This window comes from Mobula birostris, chromosome 8, assembly GCF_030028105.1.
Source record: "Mobula birostris isolate sMobBir1 chromosome 8, sMobBir1.hap1, whole genome shotgun sequence".
Classification (NCBI taxonomy): domain Eukaryota; kingdom Metazoa; phylum Chordata; class Chondrichthyes; order Myliobatiformes; family Myliobatidae; genus Mobula; species Mobula birostris.
The window spans coordinates 105,184,162-105,206,646 of NC_092377.1; the positions used below are offsets into that span (position 1 = coordinate 105,184,162).

Here is a 22,485-nt window from a genome sequence, read left to right on the forward strand (position 1 = left end):
TTTATTATTAGCTAGGGATTTTCATATTTCATCTTTTCTCTCTTTATTGCTTTTTTGTTTCCTTCTGCTCGTTATTAAAAGTTTCCCAATCATCTAATTCCCCACTAATTTTTGCTATACTTTATGCCCTCTCTTTAGCTTTTGTGTTGTCTTTGACTTCCCTTGTTATCCATGGTTGCCTCATGCTCCCTTTACAATACGACTTCATCTTTGGAATGAATCTAATCTGCTCTTTCCGTATTTCCTCCAGAAACTCCAGCCATTGCTGTTCTGTCGTCATCCCTGCTAATGTCTCTTTCCAATCAACTTTGGCTCATTCATCTTTCGTGCCTTGTAATTTATATCCCACGTCTTTGTTACTGTTCAGAGGCTTGAATATAATTCCTATCGGGGTCTTTTTCCTCCTTGCAGTTTCTGAACTACCCTCAAGGATTCTATATCAGATTTTATGTCACCTCTTTTTAAGGAATGATTTCATTTTTTTACCAACAGAACCACCCCACCCCATTTGCCTGCCTATCTGTCTTTCCAATACAATGTGTACCCTTAACGTTGAGCTCCCAGCTGTGATCTTCTTTCAACCATGACTCAGTGATGCCCATGTCATGCCTGCCAATTTCAAACTGTGCTACAAGATTATCCACCTTATTCTGTACATTGTGTCTAAATAAAACACCTTCAGTGCTGTATTTATCACAGTTTTTGATTTTGCTCCAATGTTACACTTCAATGCATCCCACTGTCTGCAATTTTGCCTTACCATATACCTGAACTTTCTCAATCTCACTATACACTGCATCAACTTGTATACCAACTACCCCATCATTAACCCTATCTCTCTGGTTCCTATCCCCCTGCCAATTTAGTTTAAACCCTCCCCAGCAGCTCTAGCAAATCTGCCTGCAAGGGTATTGGTCTCCCTCCGGTTTAGGCTTAACCCTTCCTTTTTGTGCAGGTCATACCTTCCCCAGAACAGATCCCAATGACTGAAAAGTCTGAAACATCTGAAACCCTGCCCATTGCACCACTTCCTCAGCCACTCATTCATCTGTGCTATCATCCTGTTCCTGCCCTGACTGGCATGTGGTACCAGGAGTAATCCAGCACCCCATTTCCCTGTCACCTTGATGGCTTTTGGAAGAAAAATTAACTTTTTTATTTAGTTTTCCCCCACAGCCTGTGCATTCACTAAATATGAGTTGCAACTTCTCCATTCTGAATCTGAAGGTTTTGTTAGGCTGTGATGACTTCATTAAGGGGTTTCGGCAGCAAGTGAAAAGATCCTTGGAGAGCTCAGCTTGGAGCACTTCAGCTCTCGGCTTTGACATGGGTACAACAGAATAGAGCAAGTTACTGGGCCAGGGTCACCAGTCCAGAGACTCGAGTTCAACTCCACCTATGGCAGCTAGGAATCTTAAATTAAGGAATTAACCAACTATTTTAAAAACTAGTGACAGTAATGTAACCTAGAAAGCTATAAGCCAGTCTAGTTCACTAATACTCTTCAGGAAAGAAAATCTGCTTATCTTGCCCTATTATAGATCAACTCTATTCATCATATGCATTTACGCGTATTCAGAATTTGCTGTGGTGCATTGGTCAGGGCACAACGTGAAACACAAACAAAAACATTAATCAGTTACAAAGAATAAAGAATTAAAAAAAAATAAAGAAATGTATATCAAATTTTAACATAGCTAATAATGTTAGCGTTCAAAGTACAGGAATGAAATAAAACATTCATAAATTTCTAAACACCAGCATGTATTTACAACATAAACAGCATTATGAACAGTGGTTTAGAGTGTTTGTAATGCAGTGATGGGGGTAATAGATAGAGTGGTGTGAGGGGAGGTCTAACTAGAATGGTTGATCGGATTGACTGCCTTGGGGGGAGAAACTGTTAAACTGGTGTGTTTTTGTTTTAATAGTCCTATGGTGTTTTCCAAAGGGAGCTTTTGGTAAAGGCAGTTTGTGAGGTTGCCAGTGTCCACGGTGATTTTTTTTTTCCTCTTCTGCCTGCTTCCTTGTCCTGGACACATACAAGTCCTGCAGTGACGGTGGATTGCAGCCAATAACCTTTCTTGCTAACTTGACAGTTTGCGATAGTTTTCATATATTGAGAGGAAGCTGCACCACACCAGACAATATTGGCTGGCGTGTGGAAGGTCTCTGTGATGGCAGTGTAGAATTGCGCCAGTATGTTCTGCTGCATGAAATACATCCTCTGCTTCGCCCTTTTGTTAATGAAGGAGATGAGATATCTCACAGATGTGAACAGATGGGGTTTAATCGGAGACAGTGTAATGTGTTGCATTTTGGGAGATCAAATGTAGGAAAGGATACAGTTAATGGCAGGATATTTGACAGTGTTGTACAGAGGGATCTAGGACTCCAAGAGCATAGCTCCCTGATGGAACTTTACCAGTTGCGGCAAGGAGTACATTCTTTGTGAGCTCTTTTGTTAATGAAGGAGATGTAGTTCTCCCACTTGTTGGTGAGAGACGGAGAGACTGTGGTGTCCAATTGTCGGGTGAGCAATTAGTTCTTGCTGGACTGCAGATCATCGTCTCTTTGGGGGCCTTGCGATGCTTGCTTGGTGGGTGGTGGGTGCTGATGCTTCCTGTTGAAATAAGGGGAAGGGGGAAGGCTGATGCTTTGCTGGTGCTTGTGCACTGGGGAGGAGGGGGAGGGGGCTTTGAGGTGCTGACGTTTTACTGTCATTCACTCTTTGGGGTTCTCTTCTGTTTTTGTGGATGCCTGCAAATAGCAAGAATTTCAGGTGGTACATTGTATACATTCTCTGACATTAAATGGAACTATTGAACCATGGAACATAAGCTCAGACCCTTTATGTGACTCCAGACCCACCCAATGTAGTTGAACCTTAATATACTTCAGGACTATTAAGGAAGGACCGCCAAGACAGATGTCTCCATTGATGGCCATTTCCGCCTGAGCAAATAAATAATCTGCCTAATTAATTTAAGATCTACCCAGTTCATTTGTATCTGCTGTGCAGCAAAATTCATCTTTATGTAATAATTAGTTTGGCATAGGTATGTTTCAATTTCACAACCTAAAATCTTCTCTCTTTTTAGATTACCACAGCGTCGACATGCCAGGGTGAAAACATGGACACGCCATGTGGATCTATTTCAGAAAGATTTTGTTTTTGTTCCAATTAATGAAACGTGAGTGTTGTAGAGAAATATTCCTTATCCCTATTTGTGTAAGGCATGTTATCAGCCATGGTCTTCAACTTGACTGAAGTATTGGGATATGATGCCTTCTCTCCTTTAAAGGGCACTTGCAGCAATATTCCACTGGTTTTATAATTAAGCAAGTCCAAATTTGCAAGCTGAAGGTATTGATTAAACAGAATGCAACATTGAAGATGCGCTCACAGCTATTTCTTCATCCTAAATGTTTATTTCCACTGTCTTTCCCTTTTGGTACACTAGCTGCATAAGTGCTGTCTGCAAAATACATGGGAGCAGCTTGCCAGGGCTTCTTTGACAGCATCCCCCAGGTCTGCAACCTCGGCCATCTTTGAAGAGCATGGGTAGCAGGCTTATGGAGGCGGCTCTATCTGCATTTTCCCTTCCAACCTACACAGCACCATGATTAAGGATTATCACCACCAATATTATCACCTGTGTGTCTAAATTATGAGATTCCCTACCCAGCAGCACTAAGGGAGCACTTTAATCATGTGAACTACATTGATTTAAGAAGGCAACTATGGATGGACCATAAGATACAGAAGCAGAATTATGTGCCATTTAGCTCATTGAGTCTGCTTTGCTACTTCATTATAGCTGATTCATTTCCCTCTCAGCCTCAATATCCTGCCTTCTCCCTATAACCCTTCATGCCCTGACCAATCAACAATCTATCAGCTTCTGCTTCAAATATACCCAGTAACTTGACCTCTACAGCTGCCTGTGGCAGCAAATTCTACAGATTCATCGCTCTCTGACTGAAAAGATTCCATCTCATCTCTGTTCTAAATGGACATCTCTCTATTCTGAAGCTGTGCCTTCTGGCCAAAGACTCCCCGACCATAGGAAACATTCTGTCCACATCCACCCTCTCGAGGCCTTTCAACATTCAATAGGTTTCCATGAGATCACCCGTTATTCTTCTGAATTTTAGTGATTACAGGTCTAGAGCCATCTAACGCTCCTCATCTGACAAGCCTTTCAATCCTTGAATCATTTTTGTGAACCTTTTTGAACCCTTTCCAATGTTAGCACATCCCCTTTTTAGATAAGAGCCTAAATCTGCTTACAATATTCCAAGTGAGGCCTCACCAATACCTTATAAAGCATCAACATTACGTTCTTACTTTTATATTCTAGTCCACTTGAAATGAATGCTAACATTGTATTTGCCTTCCTCACCACAGACTCAACCTGTAAATTAACCTTGGGTAATCCAGCACGAGGACTCCCAAGTCTCTTTGCACCTCAGATATTTTAATTTTCTCTTCATTTAGAAAATAGTCTATGCTTTTATTTCATCTACAAAAAGTGCATGACCATACACTCCCTGACCTGTATTCCATCTGCCACTTCTTTACCCATTCTGCAATCTATCTAAGCCCTTCTGCAACCCTCCTGTTTCCTTAACACTATCTGCCCCTCCCACCTATCTTCATATCATCCGCAAACTTGGCCAAAAAGCCATCAATCCCGTCATTCAAATTATTGACGTATGATGTATAAAGAAACGGTCCCAACACAGATCCCTGTGGAACATCACGAATCACTGGAAGCCAACTAGAAAAGGCTCCCTTCATTCTCACTCTGCTTCCTGCCAATCAACCACTGCTTTATCCATGTTAGTAGGGAAGGGAACATCGACTCAGACCATGAGAGGTCTGCATTGGGCATTTTCATGCCTTACAAGGCGCAGATTGGAAGTCTGTGTGGGGCGCCACTCCTCGCACAGACACTAGAGCCTTGCTCAAGGACACAAACGCTGCCACAGCTGAGGCTCGAACTAGCGACCTTGAGATCACTAGACGAACGCCTTAACCACTTGGCCACATGCCCACATGTTAGTATCTTTCCTGTAAAAAGAGGAGAAGATGGCGGCGTGACGCAGTATGCGTGGCCTGGCCGATGAAATGATGTCGTATTTGTTAAATAGGGGCCGTGCACAATTCTGATTTGATGGAAACAGACGTGAGAAGCAAGGAGGAACATCTGGAGAAACTTCTGAAATGCCCGGTTCACTGCCGCTGCTACTGTGCGATCGAGAATCTCCGGAGGGAAGACCCCAAATTCTCGGCTTTTCCTGTTACTGGCAGCCGGGGTTGGGGTTGAAGCGCTTGGCAGAGATGGTGCCCGGTGCTTGGTGTCGGAGGGCTGGTCGGAGGCTCGAAGTTTTCGGACGACTCAGAGTTGGACTGTGGTTGGGTGCTTCCAGGATGCTGCATCGGCAAGTTTGCGGCACTGGTAGCTCATGGCAGGAAGAGAGAGTTTTCTTCCTTCTCTGCGTGAGATGATGGGACTTTCGAGAGACTTTGAACTTTTTTTACTGTGCCCATGGCCTGTTCTTCATCAAGTTATGATATTGCTTGCACTGTTGTAACTATATGTTATAATTATTTGTTTTTTGTCAGTTTTTCAGTCTTGGTCTGTCTTGTGTTTCTGTGATATCACACCGGAGGAACATTGTATCATTTCTTAATGCATGCATTACTAAATGACAATAAAAGAGGACTGTGTGTCCTCATAATCTTATCTTAATACCATGGCCTCTTATCTTGTTAAGCAGCCTCGTGTGGTACCTTGTCAAAGGCCTTCTGAAAATCCAAGTATGCAACATCCACTGATTCTCATTTATCCATCCTTCAAAGAATTCCAACAGATTTACCAGGCAAGGTTTTCCCTTAAGGAAACCATGCTGACTTTGGCCTTTTTTTTTATCATGTGCCTCTAAGTACCCCTAAACCACATCCTTAACATAAACTCCAACAGCTTCCTAACCACTGAGGTTAGATTAACTGGCTTACAATTTCCTTTCTTCTCCCTCTCCATCTTCTTAAAGAATAGAGTGACATTTGCCAAAATCTGTTGATTCTTGAAAGATCATTAATAATGCCTCACAATCTCTTTAGCCACCTTTTTCAGAGCCAGGTGATATATCTACCTGCGGACCGTTCAGTTTGCCAAGCACCTTCGTCTTGTAACGGCAACTCCACTCACTTCTGTCCTCTGACACACTGGAATTTCCAGCGTACTGCTTATGTCTTCCACAGTGAAGACTGATGCAAAATCCTTATTCAGTTCATCTGCCATTTCCTTGTCCCCCATTACTACCACTTTCCATCATTTTCCAGTGGTCTACTATCTACTCTTGCCTCTCTTTTACCTCTTCTATATATCCAAAGAAATTTTTGGTATCCTCTTTGATATTATTGGCTAGCTTACCTTCGAATTCCATTTTTTCCTTCTTTATGACTTTTTTAGTTGCCTTCTGTTGGTTTTTAAAAGCTTCTCAATCATCTAACTTCCCACTACTTTCTGCTCTATTATATGCTGTCTCTTTGGCATTTATGCTGTCTTTGATTTCCCTTGTCAGCCATGGTGGGGTCATCTTGTCTTTAGAATACTACTTTTTCTTTTGGATGTATCTGTTCTGCGCCTTCCAAATTGCTTCCAGAAACTCCAGCCATTGTTACTCTGCCATCATCCCTGCGAGTGTCCCCTTCCAATCAGCTTTCGCCAGCTCCTCTCTCATACCTCTGTAATTCCCTTTACTCCACTGCAATACTGATACATCTGACTTTAACTTCTCCCTCTCAAATTGCAGGGTCAATTCTATCATATAATGATCACTGGCCCTGAAGGTTCTATTACTTTAAGCTCTTTAATTAATTATGGCTTATTGCTCAACATCCAATCCAGAATAGCTGATCCCCTAGTGGGGTCAACCATGAATTGCTCTAAGAAGGCATCTTTTAGGCATTCTACAAATTGCCACTCTTGGAATTCAGCGCCAACCTAATTTTTCCAATCCACCTGCATATTGAAAGCCCCCATGACTTTCACAACGTTGCTGTTTTGACATGCATTTTCTATCTCCCATTGTAATTTGTAGCACACATCTTTGCTAGTGTTCAGAGACCTGTACATACCGTAACTCCCATCCGGGTCTGTTTACTCTTGCGGTTTCTTAGATCTATCTATAAGGATTCTACACTTTTTGATACTATGTCCCCTCTTTCTAAGGATTTGATTTCATTTTTGACCGACAGAGCCACCTCCACCCCCTCTGCTTACTTGCATGTCCTTTTGATACAATGTGTATCCTTGGATGTTAAGCTTCCCGCTATAATCTTCTTTCAATCAAAACTCAGTGATGCCCACAACGTCATACCTGCCAATCTCCAGCTGTACTACAAGTTCACCTACCTTACTCCATATATTGTGTGTTTAAAAAAAACCACCTACAGTCCTGTATTCATTACCCTTTTTGATTTTACAATATCCTGTTGAATGCCATTTTGCCTGTTCTTGCTGTTTGTCTCTAAACCAACTGCCCCATCCTCAGCCCTATCACTGCGATTCCCATCCTCCTGCCAAATTAGTTTAAACATTCTCAAATGGCTTTAAGAAACTGGCCCATCAGGATACTGCCCGCAATAACTGCTGACCTTGCCAGGAACACTGAGGTCCTGAGAAACACATTTTAAAATAGAATAGATAAAATTGAAGTGGAGGGTTTTCGAACTTGTTTGAGTTAAACGATTATTACACCATAAGGGATTACTGCTTTATTGAAAAGAAAGTCTTTTTTTCTTCCTGCCAACATTTGCTGCCTTCAACTGGAGTGCTGTCCCTGGGATATCCTAGCATATACATACCCACTACTGACACTTAATCTGACCCTCAACACAGGAGCCCCTCAGGGCTGTGTCTTAAACCCCCTCCTTGACTCTCTGTACACTCATGACTGTGTCGCCGCCCACAGCTCCAAACTGCTAATTAAATTTGCAGATGATACTACGTTGATTGGCCTTATCTCAAACAGTAATGAGGCAGCCTACAGAGAAGAAGTAATCCTAACACAGTGATGTCAAGAAACCAATCTCTCCCTCAATGTTGCAAAAACAAAGGAGCTGGTTGTGGACTACAGAAGGAACACAGGCTCACCCCAATTGACATCAATGGATCAGGGTTGAGAGAGGATCTCAGTTCAGGCAGTTGAAGAAGTTCGATTAAGTCCTCAAATTCTAAGGACTTTCTACAGGGACACAATTGAGAGCATCCTGACTCTCTGTATCACTGCTTGGTATGGGAACTGTACCTCCCTGAAACACAGGGCTCTGCAGTGACAGCCCAGCACATCAGTGGATGTGATCTTCCCACTACTCAGGACATTTACAGCAACAGGTATGGGACCCAAGTCACCCCAACTACAAAATGTCCCAGCTGCTACCATCCGGGAAATGCTACCGTAACACTAAAGCCAGGATCAACAGGCTCCGGGACAGCTTCTTCCACCAGCTGATTAATTCACGCTGATGCAATTGTATTCCGAAGCTATATTGACTTCTGTTGTATATCTTACTGTACATACTATTTATTGCAAATTACTATAATTTGCATATTGCACATTCAGATGGCAACATAATGTAAAGATTTTTACTCCTCATGTATGTGAAGGATATAAGAAATTAAGCGAGAGTAATATTGACAGGCAGGATTGTTTTTGCCTGAAATTTGTGTGCACTTCCAATAAAAAGCACTAGGTGGCAGTTCAGTGCAGGAAACATTGGCGGATATTTGCGCCAATTGCTTTTTGTTCTATTGTTACCCAAGTAAAATTAATGCAATCTGTACACATCTAGAATAGAGTTTGGATTTCAGTCAGATACTAGATCATTTGCAATGCTATCAATTAATATATCTTGATATTATACTATTTCTGCAGTTGAAGTTCTGAGTTTTTTCAGGATCATGTAATGTTCTTATTGTTGAGAAGTAAGATTTGTACTTTTGTTTATGCTGCAGGGCTCATTGGTTTTTGGCGGTGATTTGTTTTCCTGGCCTCTGCACTGAACCAAATCCTAAGTTGCAGAACAATGAAGAAATGCAGCACGACAACAGCTCCGCGCCTGCAGAAAGCAACAATAACTCTGCTTTGCAGGAGGAGATGGACAGTTTAACTGAGAACTCAGCTGCAAACGGGCAGAGAAAAACTCATACCATCATCGGCAGAATGCCAGAGCTCTCTGCTGGCAGTAACTGTGAGAGTGTGGAGTTTGATAAACTCCACACAAGAAGATGCTTGTCTGCAGCTAATAACGTCCTTAGCAACTTTAATCAGCTGAACGCAGAATCAGAAGATCACCAGAGCTCTGTCGAGAGAAAAGAAAATGGTATGGAAGGTAAACAGCTAGGTAAATACCAGTCACCTTTTAATTTCACAAAGAGTCTTATAAAATGCTCGACTTTGAATGAAATAACATTTCAAAGATTTTTAATAGCTGTTCATGAAACAGCTGAAAGTGAACATGAAGTAAACTCACATGTTTACAAGCTGCCAGGTAAGAGTGGCCAGGGGCACATTGCCATTTGAATCAGATTTACTATGACTGATCTGTGTGATTGTTAAATTTGTTGGCTTGTAGCAAATACATAAAATGACTATCAACATTACTGAAGAAATAACGAGTTAGGATTTGTGGACTCTTATTGCAGAGGGGAGTTTCACGTGAGAACAATCAAGGATAAAGTTTCATGAGAACCTTCAATGATAAAGTTTATTGACTTAGAAATTCTACTATATGCCTCAATCGTTTGCATAGGGGACATGTAGCAGTTTTTGTTTTGGTTCTTATGTATAATGATACAGTTACTACAGGCTATTTACAAACTTGCATGCAAAACAGAGATTTAGTAATGTGATTGTCTATGCTATTGGAAAATTACAGCAGAGGCACTCAGTGAATGGGGTCTCAAGAAATTTGATGGTCAAAGTCAAGTTTATTGTCATATACGCAAGTCCACGTGCAATGAAAACTTGCAGCAACATCACAGGCACATAGCATCATATAAGCAGCACTCAGAAGAACGCTTTAAACATAATTTATATTTTTTTAACAACAAAGGACGCCATCAGAACAAAAAGAATGTGCAAAGTGGTCATAGTGTTGCTAAACTAAAGTGCCAATTGGTTCACGAACTGAATGTTTAAAGGGATCTAGCTGTTCGCAAACCTAGTGAATCTTCAGACTTTTCTTCCTCCTGCCCAATGGTAGATGTCTGTGAGAAGAGGGCATGGGCCGGATGTTGGGGATCTTTGATAGATGTGGCCTTCTTGAAATAGCAGTTCCTGTGGATATCACTAGTGGTGGAGAGGGGTGTGCTCATGATGTATTGGGAAGAGTACACAACACTCTGCAGCTTCATACATTCCTGCACATTCACATTGCTGTACCAGACCATGATACAACTATTCAGGATACTTTTCAACTGTCTTACTTCATACATAGGAGTTGTTTGGTGCATAACTGAAGATTCAGTGGTGAATCCCCAGCTGTTAAAGAATGGCTGTTCAATTTCCTTCGGAGCAAGCTGCCTTTTCCAGTGAGGCCCGTGTGGTTACTGAACTACATAAACACAAATATTGCAGCATTTCACATTGACTGACATCCAGCAGTTTTTCTTAGCATGTCAACACATGCGGATGGACTGCACTATAATTTCCCACTGGCATGTCAAACGCATATAGCAGTTGCGTTCATGTTTTTGCTCTGTTGCATGAAGCATTTTACAAGCAAAAATTTATAGTGTATAATGTCATGTTATGCCCATTGGTCTCCAATTGACCTTTGGAACATTGATCCACTTAGTAGCAGTTACTTTAAAACAAACCAAACCACTGAAAGACGAAGGCACTGTATGACGCGCTTCCAAATAATGAATTTCCAAATCAAAAAAGATACGTTTGAACCTTTATTAAGAAACCAGCAAAAACAAACAATCTTATAGCAATAAAAAAATACTGAAACTGAATTGGCAATATAGCAATATTGGCATTCAAATCAGCATAACTAAGCATTCTCAGTAGCAATATCAGAATTAGCATTCTATATGTATTTAAGTGAGGTTAGCGTAGTAAGCGATTGAACTAAATTAGCAGTCAACAGAAATCACCACATGGCTTCCTGCCTCTCAACTACATTAAACTAAACAACGAAGACAAAGTGTGAATACGTAACTACGCTCATTTGTTTCTATTAAGCCGCAACCCATGTGACATAACGATAATAAGTGCTCCACAAAATACCATACAGATAGAACATAGCTCCTACATCCTAGACCTTTAATTATTACACTATAATGATTACAGTTACATACTACTAAAATAGGAGATATGAAATCTTCAAGGACAATATTTATACAAATGTTGTCTGTCTTCTTTCTTCCAGTCTAGTCATGTATCAGTCATCTAGGCCAGAGGTTACCACCACTTAGCCCAGTACAGAGTGATCTTTACCACTGCTCTGTGTCATCAAAGTCACGAAACTTCTAGACCTGTAGCTCCTGAAAACTACCTTCTGTAGAAGACAGATTTTGGTTATAGGCCTGACCAGACAGTCGGTCTTCTTCTTGATGCACACCTGCCACACAAACCCTCTTCTGCCTGGAAAGACGAAATACTGTCTCCACGATCTATGACTTTTGTGATGCTGTGTCATCAACTATAAGCACTGTGTCTCCTGGAAGGAAATTGAGTTTTATACCTGACCATTTCTGATATTCCTGGAGCTGTGGTAAATATTCTTCGACTCACTGTTTCCAAAACAAGTGTGACCTGTATTGGACTTGATCCCATCTATGATGAGCATAAATATCTCCTCTTTGAAACTCTCCTGGTGGTAAGGGTGGTGAGGTCTTCAGAAGCAACAGATGATTGGGTGTTGGTGCTCCCAAATCATTGGGATCAGATATGCTTTAGTAATTGGACAACTGTTGATAATAACCTCTACTTCACCTTCAACTCATACAGGAGAATGAGGAGGTGATAGACAGGATTTACAAGGAGGTAGTCACCCCTAGATTGCAGGAGACAGGTAATTGGGTGACTGTCAGGAGAAAGAAGGGAAATACACAGCCATTGCAGTGTACACCTGTGGCCGTTCCCCTCAATAATGATATATAACTTTAGATACTATAGGGGGAGGGATGACCTATCTGGGGGGGGGGGGCGGTGGAGCCACAGTGACAGGGTCTCTGGCACTGAGTCTAGTGCTGTGGCTCAGAAGAGCAGAGAGGTGAAGAGGACTGCAGTGTTGATAGGAGATTCCTTAGTCAGAGGAACAGAGACGAAGTTCTGAGGGCATGGTAGGGGACACCTGTATGGTACGTTGCCTCCCTGGTGCCAGGAATCAGGGATGTCTCAGATCACAACTATGGCATTCTCAAAGGTGAGGGTGAGCAGCCTGAAGTCTTGGTATATATTTAGCACCAATGACATAGGTAGACAAGGTGAGGCAGTCCTGAAGAGAGATTTTAGGGAGCTATGTAGAAAGGTGGGAAGCAAAACTTCAAGGGTAGTAATTTCTGGATTGTTGCTTGTGCCATATGTCAGTGAGGGTAAGAGTAGGGTGATTTGGCAGGTGAATGCGTGGCTGAGGAACTGGTGCTGGGCCAGGGGCAGGGTTCAGATTTATGGATCATTGGCATCTCTTCTGGGGAAGGTATGACCTGCACAAAAGCAACTTCTTACACCTGAACACAAGGGGATCCAATATCCTTGTGGTCAGGTTGTTTAGAAGTGTTCGGGTGGATTTAAACCTAATTTGGAAGGGGGATAGGAACCGGAGTGATAGTGCTAAAAATGAAGTAGCTGGTTTACAAACAGAGACAGTGTGTAGTGAGACTTCTAGCAAGGAGAGGCTGATGATAGGGCAAAATTGCAGTCAACAGGATGAATTGCAACGTAAAAGGTGGACAAAATTGAAAAAGGTGAATACAGGACTAAAGGTGTTATATTTGAATACGCGCAGTATACAGGATAAGGTTGATGAACTTGTAGCACAGTTACAGATTGGCAAGTATGATTACAGGCATCACTGAATCATGGCTGAAAGAAGATTATAGCTGGAAGCTTAATGTCCAAGGATACACCTTGTATCAAAAGGATGGGCAGGAAGGTAGAGGGGGTGGAATGACTCTGTTGGTAAAAAATGAAATTAAATCATTAGAAAGAGGTGACAGAGGGTTGGATGGTGTTGAACGTTCCTGTAACAAAGCCTTTAGATATCTTTTCTTGGGGTCAATATGCTTCAATTTCTGACAAGTTCTCTAGGGTGACCTTTGGTGTGCTGTACAAGGAAGTGACTAGAGCTGCCAGTCTTGCCTTCAAAAGCTTTCATGAATGCATGACACTGCAAAGGATCTCCATCAAAGATCTGAGACTCTCTTAGGCAAAGATGAAATGTGTTGCTGTTGTACCAAAAAGGTTGTTATTTCATTTTGCTTCTTCATAATATCAGTAGTACTATTTTGACCTCCATCAGCTGAAACAAGAGTGTTTCTATGCTGTAAATTAATGTCCCCATGAGCCCTTTAAGCTGTTGGATATGACATAGATTCAGAGTGCCTCATTAGTGCAGGCTGAGAATAATTACCCTGAACTACCTCTTGGGCGTCTTGTTCATGTTTCACAAACACTTGAACAAACGAATTAACATTAATATTGAGTGTTTTTGTATTTCTTTGTGCCTTTTCAATATAAGACTTGTACTGCTGGAGCACTTTTAGTACTCCATAAGACCATGAGATAGATCGATAGATACTTCATTGATCCCAAAGGAAATTACAATGTCACAAAGGAAATTTGAAGTGCACGGATATAAATATTAGAAGTAGAAAGAATAAAAGGGTAAGTTACCACAAACAGTCTAACAGAAGGAGGTCATCACTTCCCCAGCTGTAGGTTGACTCATTATCGAGCCTAATGGCCGAGGGTAAGAATGACCTCATAATAGTGCTCTTTGGAGCAGCCCAGTTGTCTTGGTCTATTACTAGAAGTGCAGAAGATTACTATAAGCTACAGGTTCAGAATTAGGCCATTTGGCCCATCGTGTTTGCTCCACCATTTCATCATGGCTGATCCAATTTTCCTCTCAGCCCCAATATCCTGCCTTCTCCCCGTATCCTTTCGTGCCCTGACCAATAAAAAAAATCTATCAGCCTGTGCCTTAAGTATACATTAAAAACTTGGTCTCCACAGCAGCCTGTGGCAAAGAATTCCACAGATTCACCACTCTCTGGCTAAAGAAATTCCTCCTCATCTCCATTCTAAAAGAACACCCCTCCATTCTGAGGCTGTGTCCTCTAGTCTTAGACTCTCACACCATAGGAAACATCCTCTCCACATCCACTCTAGCAAGGCCTTTCACCATTCAATAGGTTTCAATTAGGTCACCCATCATTCTTCTGAATTCTAGTGAATACAGGCCCAGAGCCTCAAACACTCTTCATATGACAAGCTGTTCAATCGTGGAATAATTCTTGGAAACCTCTTTGAACCCTCTTTAGTCTCAGTACATCCTTTCTAAGATAAGGGGCCAAAAACTGCTTACAATACTCCAAGTGCTTTATAAAATTTCAACATTACATCCTTGCCTTCATATTGTAGTCCTCTTGAAATGAATGCTAATATTGCATTTGCCTTCACTACAGACTCACCATTCAAATTAAACTTTAGGGAATTCTGCACAAGTTTTTCTCTTCAATTAGAAGATAGTCAACCCTTTCATTTCTTCTCCACCTGCCACTTCTTTTTTTTTTTTACCCATTCTCCAAATCTAAGTCCTTCTGTAGACTCTCTACTTCCTCAAAACTACCTGACCCTCCACCTATCTTTATATCGTCTCCAAACTTTACAACAATGCCATCAGTTCCATCATCTAGATCATTGGCATATAATGTAAAAAGATTCAATCCCAACACAGACCCCTGTGGAACACAACTAGTCATCGGCAGCCAACCAAAAAGATTCCCTTTGTTCCCACTCTTTGCCTCCTGCCAATCAGCCACTGCTTTATCCATGCTAGAATCTTTCCTGTAATACCATGTAGCTTGTTAAGCAGCCTTGTGTAGCACCTTGTCAAAGGCCTTCTGAAAATCCAAGTACACAAAATCAACAGATTCTCCTTTGGCTATCCTGCTTGTTATTTCTTTATAGAATTCCAACATATTTGTCAGGCAAGATTTTCCCTTGAGGAAACCATACTGACTACGATCTGTTTCATTATGTGCCTCCAAATACCCTGAGACCTCATCCTTAATAATCTACTCCAACATCTTCCCAGTCACTGAGGTCAGAATAATTGGTTTGTAGTTGCCTTTCTTCTGCCTCTCTCCCTCCTTGAAGAGTGGAGTGACATTTGCAATTTTCCAGTCTTCCAGAACCATTCCAGAAAGATCATTACTAATGCCTCCATGATCTCTTCAGCCACCTCTTTCAGAACATTGGGGTGTACCTCATCTGGTCCATGTGACTTAACTACCTTCAGACCTTACAGTTTCCTAAGAACCCTCTCTCTAGTTACAGTAACTTCACACACTTCATGACCCCTGACACCTGGAACTTCCACCATACTACTTGTGTCTTTCACAGTGAAGACTGACGCAAAATACTTATTCAGTTCGTCTGCCATTTCATTGTGTCGCATTTACTACCTCTCCAGAATTGTTTTCCAGCGGTCTGATATCCACTCTCGCTTCTCTTACACTTTATGTACCTGAAGAAATTTTTGGTATCCTCTTTAATATTATTGGCTGGCTTACTTTTTGCATTCCATCTTTACCTTCTCAATTACTTTTTAGTTGCCTACTGTTGGTTTTTAAAGCTTCTCAATCCTCCAATGTCCCACTAATTTTTGCTCTATTATATGCCCTCTCTTTGGCTTTTATTTTGACTTTGACTTCTTTTGTTAGCCATGGTTGTGTCATCTTTCCTTTCGAATACTTCCTCTTTGGGATGTATTTGTCCTGTGCCTTCCGAATACCTTCCAGAAATTCCAGCCATTGCTGTTCTGTCGTCATCCCCGTCAGTGTCCTTTTCCAATCAATTCTGGCCAACTCCCCTCTTGGGCCTCTGTTATTCCTTTTACTCCTCTGTAACACTGATACATCTGACTTTAGCTTCTCCCTCTCAAATTTCAGGGTGAATTTGATCATATTATGATCACTTGCCCTCAAGGTTCTTTTACCTTAAGCTCTCTAATCAATTCTGGTTCATTGCACTACACCTAATACAGAATAGCTGATCCCCTAGTGGGCTCAACCTCGTGCTGCTCTAGAAACCCACCTTGAAGTCCTCAGCACATTAGTGAGTCGTGCGGCAATTTCTTCCTCCAACTTGAGCTGTTCCTTTTTCCATAGCTATTCCTCTTGCTCTTCTAGCATATGTTTGACCTATAATTGTGGACATACTATTAATGCAGCAGCTAAATCGGCCTCTGTTTTACTGCATGCAGAGGTGGTAATAGGTAATGGAAGATTTTCTTCCTGCAACAGAAGTTTGAGTGCTGACATTAAACACGCTGTCATTTGGTTTCATGTCATCCTTTGGGTCCCCTGCTCTATGGGTGGTCAAAACATGCCCTGGAATTTGAGAAACATTGTCTGATGGAAGGTGAGGCATATATTCACTTGTTGCGGCAACATGACCTGCAATATAACATGTTTGTTTCAAGCATTGTTTCACATCCCTATGAATGCACTACAATAGTGATCAGTGCTTGGACAAATGCCTATTTTGTCTTTCCTGCTGAGCTTGGGAAGTAATTAGATTAGTGTGTGATGTTGCTTGACAACAGCTTCACAGATTAGATTGCACTTGTGAGGTATTTTCTTTAATTTTCATAAGATTATTAATAAATGGTATTAAACCTTTAATTATTTCCATATTTTTTTCATACTCCTTTTGAAGACCTTCAAGTAGACTAGCCTTAGCTTCACACATCAAAGTTGCTGGTGAACGCAGCAGGCCAGAGATGCTGCCTGGCAGCAACTTTGATGTGTGTTGCTTGAATTTCCAGCATCTGCAGAATTCCTCGTGTTTAGCCTTAGCTTCAGCTTTAATTCCCCTTTGCAAGCCCCAACTGCAAGGTCATTGGCATCAGTTCCATGCTTCAATACACTCATGTTACTTGCTGTAGTTGCATGACTTGCAATTAACTCTTTGTTCGCCCGCAGCACCAGCGATATTCGATTCAATAAACATAGTCAACAAACAAAGTGTCCGCATATCCACAGCGCTTAAACCAGTACGAACAAACAGCCTTCAATTCAAACATCTGCAGCCGGAATATTTCAGCACTTCAATAAAACAAAGCAGCGAAGCCTCAGACAAACATCACATGATTGAGCAACGGTTCCCAATGGACAGGCAGCGCTGACCATTCAAAACTGTGCTCAAACCACAAATACACAGCATGAATCAACATAAAGTCCGTTTACTTGCTGCAAGCTGCTGCAGTTTTGCCAGGAAGTCCAAGGCAATGCTTTGTTCATTTGGTAGAACTTTTTTTTGTTGACAAATGTAGTGGTTATTTTAAAAACAAAACTGCTCAGAGACAAAGCCAAGAGACCGACACTGTATGGTGTACTTCCAAATAACAAAGTTCCATATTCGAAAAAGGTACGTTTGATCCTTTGTTCGTCTTTGCTGGTTTCGTAATAATCTTATAGTGATTCAAAAACTAATGAAACTATATTAGTGATATAACAGTCTTAGCGTTCAAATCACTGTAGCTAAGTGTTCAAATTAGCAATATCAGAATTGGCATTCTATACATATTTAAGTGAAGTTAGTGATCTGGCTAGTGTTCCAATAACGTCGCTATAAGCATAGTAAGCAGTCGAACTAAATTAGCAGTCAAACAAAAAATCAGCCTGTGGCTTATCCCCTCTCTACTAGACTAAACTAAGCAATTAGCTAAGGCTCAGTAAGAATACATAACTACTAATTTGCTTCCAGCACACCTAACCCATGTGACAGATTACCATACTGTAATAAATGAGGCACAAGATACAATACAGAAAAGTGATACATGGCTCCTACACACTTTAAATTTTCTCTATCTGTTTGTGTTGGAATTTTTCCCAAGCTTGTCACTTACTGAATGTTTTGTAGCAAATAAAATATGCTCTTTCTGAGACCACAATGCACATACAAAAGGATAAAATGGTCCTATGGGCCAATTTGAAATGGGGAATGGAGGCCACTGAAGTAAGTTGTATTGCCTAGCTGCATTATTGTTTTAAGTATTGGCACCCTCAGATGGTTGAGATGAGCCCACTTCAGTTTACTTACACGTATCACCAATCTAGCTGATGATTCCACCTTTCGGCACTGCCAGTTTATGATCAGCACAAAGTTGTTCATTCTGAAATCTATTTTCTCACAACTTTGGTCCAGGTTTTGCAGATTCTGGTATCCCTACTCATTCCTTCATGCCATCTCTTTGCTTCTCCTCTAGTTTTCATGCTGCCTTTGAGAAGAGCTCATCATTCACCTTCCCCCCCCACACACACACAGACACACACACACACACACACACACACACACACTCTATTCAACGTCTCTATTAAATGTTGTACACTTTTTGTGGTTTCTTATAATTTCTGTAACACTAAAATTGTGCATTCATTAGATTAAAATTTAGATTTACCTTTTGGCTGATTCTATAAAGGCACTTGATATATATTTCCTACCCTCACTGGAGTTTTATTATCCAGAGGTTAACTTGATACTTTTGTCTTCAAAAAATAATTTGTCACTAGCCAGTTGTATGCATAAAATGGGATTGCAAAATATGAAGGTGAGAGCATTTTCTTGGGGTCATATCGATTCTCACACTGCCTCCCAACGTACTAACTGGAACGTCTTTATGTACCTTGACATAGTCAGCAGCTTCTTGAAGACTTGGCCTTAGTATTTGTTGGATGCTTTTCAGGATTTGGTAAATACAGGTTATTGGTAGAAGATGGAGCATTGTCCCCTCCGAACAGAATTGTCTTCCTTGTGTAGCTGACAACTCTTGTCACAATCAACAGTTAATTTTCACTTGAGTCCATTATAGGGTTAAATATCCCAATGTCTACATATTCCTTCACATTTAACTGTTAACACCCTGACACACAAGAGCTTGTTGGAGAGAAGATGTTAGAACTGTTGCTGTCTTGCAAAGGATCCACAATGACTTTTGAGGACAAATTACTATTGGGTGGGGTCCAGACTGTGTAGATATGGGACAATTGATGATGATTATCAGTGTGTTCTGTTTAAACATGTATTGGGTGATTGTCACAGCTGGACCTCTGATGTTGCTCACTTCAGGATTAAGACTGCTAACGTGTGTTCAATTTTCTGAACAGATGCCTTGAAGCAAATTGAAGTCAGTTACGCCGATGACAGTGAAGATCCCTTTGACTTTTCGCCAGATCAGGAATATGGCCAGGTGGGATTTCTCTTGTATCATCTTTCTTATAAGTAAATGGATTTATGACAATGGGAAATCTTAAAGTATCAAACCTTTAGGAATTGATGCCAACTTCACCATGGAAGTGGTAGCAATTTGCTAAGTATCACTATGGATACTTGTGTCAGTTGTTGAAACAACAAAAGAACTGTGGCAGACATTCTGTACGTCATAGTTCCCGAGGAGATATTGGATTGTGTAGTGGGAGAGATTTCAAAAGAAGCTAGTGTGGGTCCTCAGGACATTCTGCACGCTACAGTTCCCGAGGAGATGTTGGATTGCGTACCACGAGTGAGATTTCTAAAGGAGCTAATGGGGGGCAGTCAGGGCATTCTGTGCGCCGTAGGAGGCGTTGGATTGTGCGTAATTAGGCACTTGGGCAAGGGCCAATAAAAAGTTGTGTTTAAGCGGAGTGGCCATTTTGTGAGTGGGCGGATGTTGGAGTAGGGAGTTCAGGCTTTGACTCATAGAGGTTTTCTAAAAATTTTGTTTGACTTTTCTTTCCTTTGCACAGTTAGAGCAGAGGGAGATCCCAGGCAGAAGAATGGAAGACTCTTCTTGTGGCATTTCAGAACGCAGGGAGACCTCCAGTGTCTCTGATTTTATCTATAAGAAGTGCATTCAGCTTACATTTTCTTTCAGGCCGTGTTAAGGAATCGGAGCTGAAACTGGATGAAATACAGATCATTCAGGAGGTTGAGAGGTTGATTGCCAGGATATACAGAGAGAGGTAGTTACACCTAAGGTGCGTGACATAGGTAACTGGGTGACCTTCAGCAGGAGGAAAGGGGATAGGCAGCAAGTGCAGAGTAGCCTTGTATCTGTTCCCCTCAACAACCACTTTGGATATTGTTGGTGGGTGGGGTGGGTATGACCGAGCAGAGCAAAGCCACAGTGGCACTGAGTCTGGCTCTGTGGCTCATATGGGGAGGGGAGGAGTGCAGTAGTGATAGGGGATTTCATAGTTGGAGGAGCAGACGGGAAATTCTGTGCCCATGAAAGAGATAACTGGATGGTATATTGCCTCCCACGTACCAGAGCCAGGATGTCTGTAATTGGGTCCACAGCATTCTAAAGGGGGAGGGTGAGCAGCCGGAAGTTGTTGCACATATTGGTATCAACAATATAGGTAGGAAAAGGGAGGAGGTCCTGAAGAGAGAATAAAGGCAGTAAGCTGAAAAGGTAGTAATCTGAATTGCTGCCTGTGCAATGCCCCAGTGATATTAGGAATAGGATGTTTTGGCAGATGAATGCGTGGCTGAGGAATTGGTGTGTGGGCAGAGTTTCAGATTTATGGATCATTGGGAATTAGAGGCATGAGAGAGGAACTGGCTGAAGTTGATTGGAAGGGAACACAAGCAGGGAAGACAGCAGAACAGCAATGGCTGGACTTTCTGGGGACAGACAGGTGGGCAGAGGTGATGAGGTGGCTCTGTTGGTTTAAAACAAAAATGAAAACAATTCCTTCGAATGAGATGGCATTGCTTCGGAAGATGTAGGATCCTTGTGGGTAGAGTTAAGAAACTGCAAGGGTAAAAAGACCCTGGTGGGGGGTATATACAGGCCTCCGAACAGCAGCCAGGATGTGGGGTTCAAATTACAATTGGAAATAGAAAAGGCATGTGAAAAGGATAATGTTACAATAGTCATGAGAGATTTCAATGTGCAAGTAGATTGGGAAAATCAGGTTAGTGCTGGGTCCCATGGGATGGAATTTATAGAATGCCTATGAGGTAGTTATTTCTAGGAGCTTGTGGTTGTACCCACAAAGGAAAAGGTAATTCTGGATTGGCTGTCACACATGAGGCTGCTTAACAAGCTAAAAGCCCCTGGTATTACAGGTAAGATACTAGCATGGATAGAAGACTGGCAGGAAGCCAAGAATGTGAATAAAGGAGGCTTTTTCTGGTTGGCTGCCAGTGACGAGTGATTCTGCGGGGTTCAGTGTTGGAATCGTCTCTTTTCACATTGTATGTCAATGATTTGGAGAACAGAAATGATGGCTTTGTGGCCAAATTTGCAGATGATACGAAGGTAGGTGGAGATGCAGGTAGTGTTGAGGAAGCAGGGAGTCTGCAGAAGGACTTAGATTGGGAGAATGGCAAAAGAAGTGGCAGATAGAATATAGTGTAGGGAAATGTTTGGTCCTGCACTTTGGTGGAAGGAATAAAGGCGTAGATTATTTTCTAAATGGGGAGAAACTCCAAATCAGAGGTGCAAAGTGACTTGGGAGTCCTTGTACAGAATTCTCCAAAGGTTAACTTGCAGTTTGAGTCGGTGGTAAGGAAAGCAAATGCAATGTTAGCATTCATTTCATGAGGACTAGAATATATAAGCAAGGATGTAATGCCGTGGCTTTATAAGGCATTGGTCAGACCACACGGAGTATTGTGAGCAATTTTAGGCCACTTACCTATTAGGAGCTGTGCTGGCATTGGAGAGGGTCCGGAGGAGGCTTGTAAGAATGACTCTGGGAATGAAAGGCTTAACTATGAGGAGAGTTGATGGCCCTGGGCCTGTACTCACTGGGATTTAGAAGAAAGAGGGGGGAATCTCATTGAAATCTGTCAAATATTGAAAGGCCTCGATAGGCTGGATGTGGAGAGGATGTTTCCTATAGTGGGGGAGTCTAGGACCAGAGGGCACAGCCTCAGAATAGAGTGATACCCTTTTAGAACAGAGATTAGGAGGATTTTCTTTAGCCACAGGGTAGGGAATCTGGGGAATTCATTGCCACAAATGGCTGTGGAGGTAAAGTATTTGGGTATATTTAAAGTGAAGGTTGATAGGTATTTGATTAGTCAGGGCATCAAAGGTTACGGGGTGAAGACAGGAGAATGGGGTTGATAGGGATAATAAGTAAGCTATGATGGAATGTCAGAGCAGACTCAATTGGCAGAATGGCCTAATGCTGTTCTCCTGTCTTGTGATTTTAAATAGTGTTTTATTATGTTCATCCA

General features: G+C 41.7%; 1 protein-coding gene across 17 annotated transcripts in view; it reads left to right on the forward strand.

Moving 5' to 3' along the window:
- senp6a (SUMO specific peptidase 6a) overlaps positions 1-22,485 on the forward strand; it is a 160,007-nt gene that overhangs the window by 126,512 nt on the left and 11,010 nt on the right. For all 17 annotated transcript variants that reach the window (XM_072265875.1, XM_072265874.1, XM_072265867.1 and 14 more), the window contains 3 exons: positions 3,102-3,194; positions 9,030-9,418; positions 19,422-19,504. In XM_072265875.1, the coding sequence (XP_072121976.1) occupies positions 3,102-3,194; positions 9,030-9,418; positions 19,422-19,504 (565 nt within the window). The remainder of the gene's footprint in view (positions 1-3,101; positions 3,195-9,029; positions 9,419-19,421; positions 19,505-22,485) is intronic.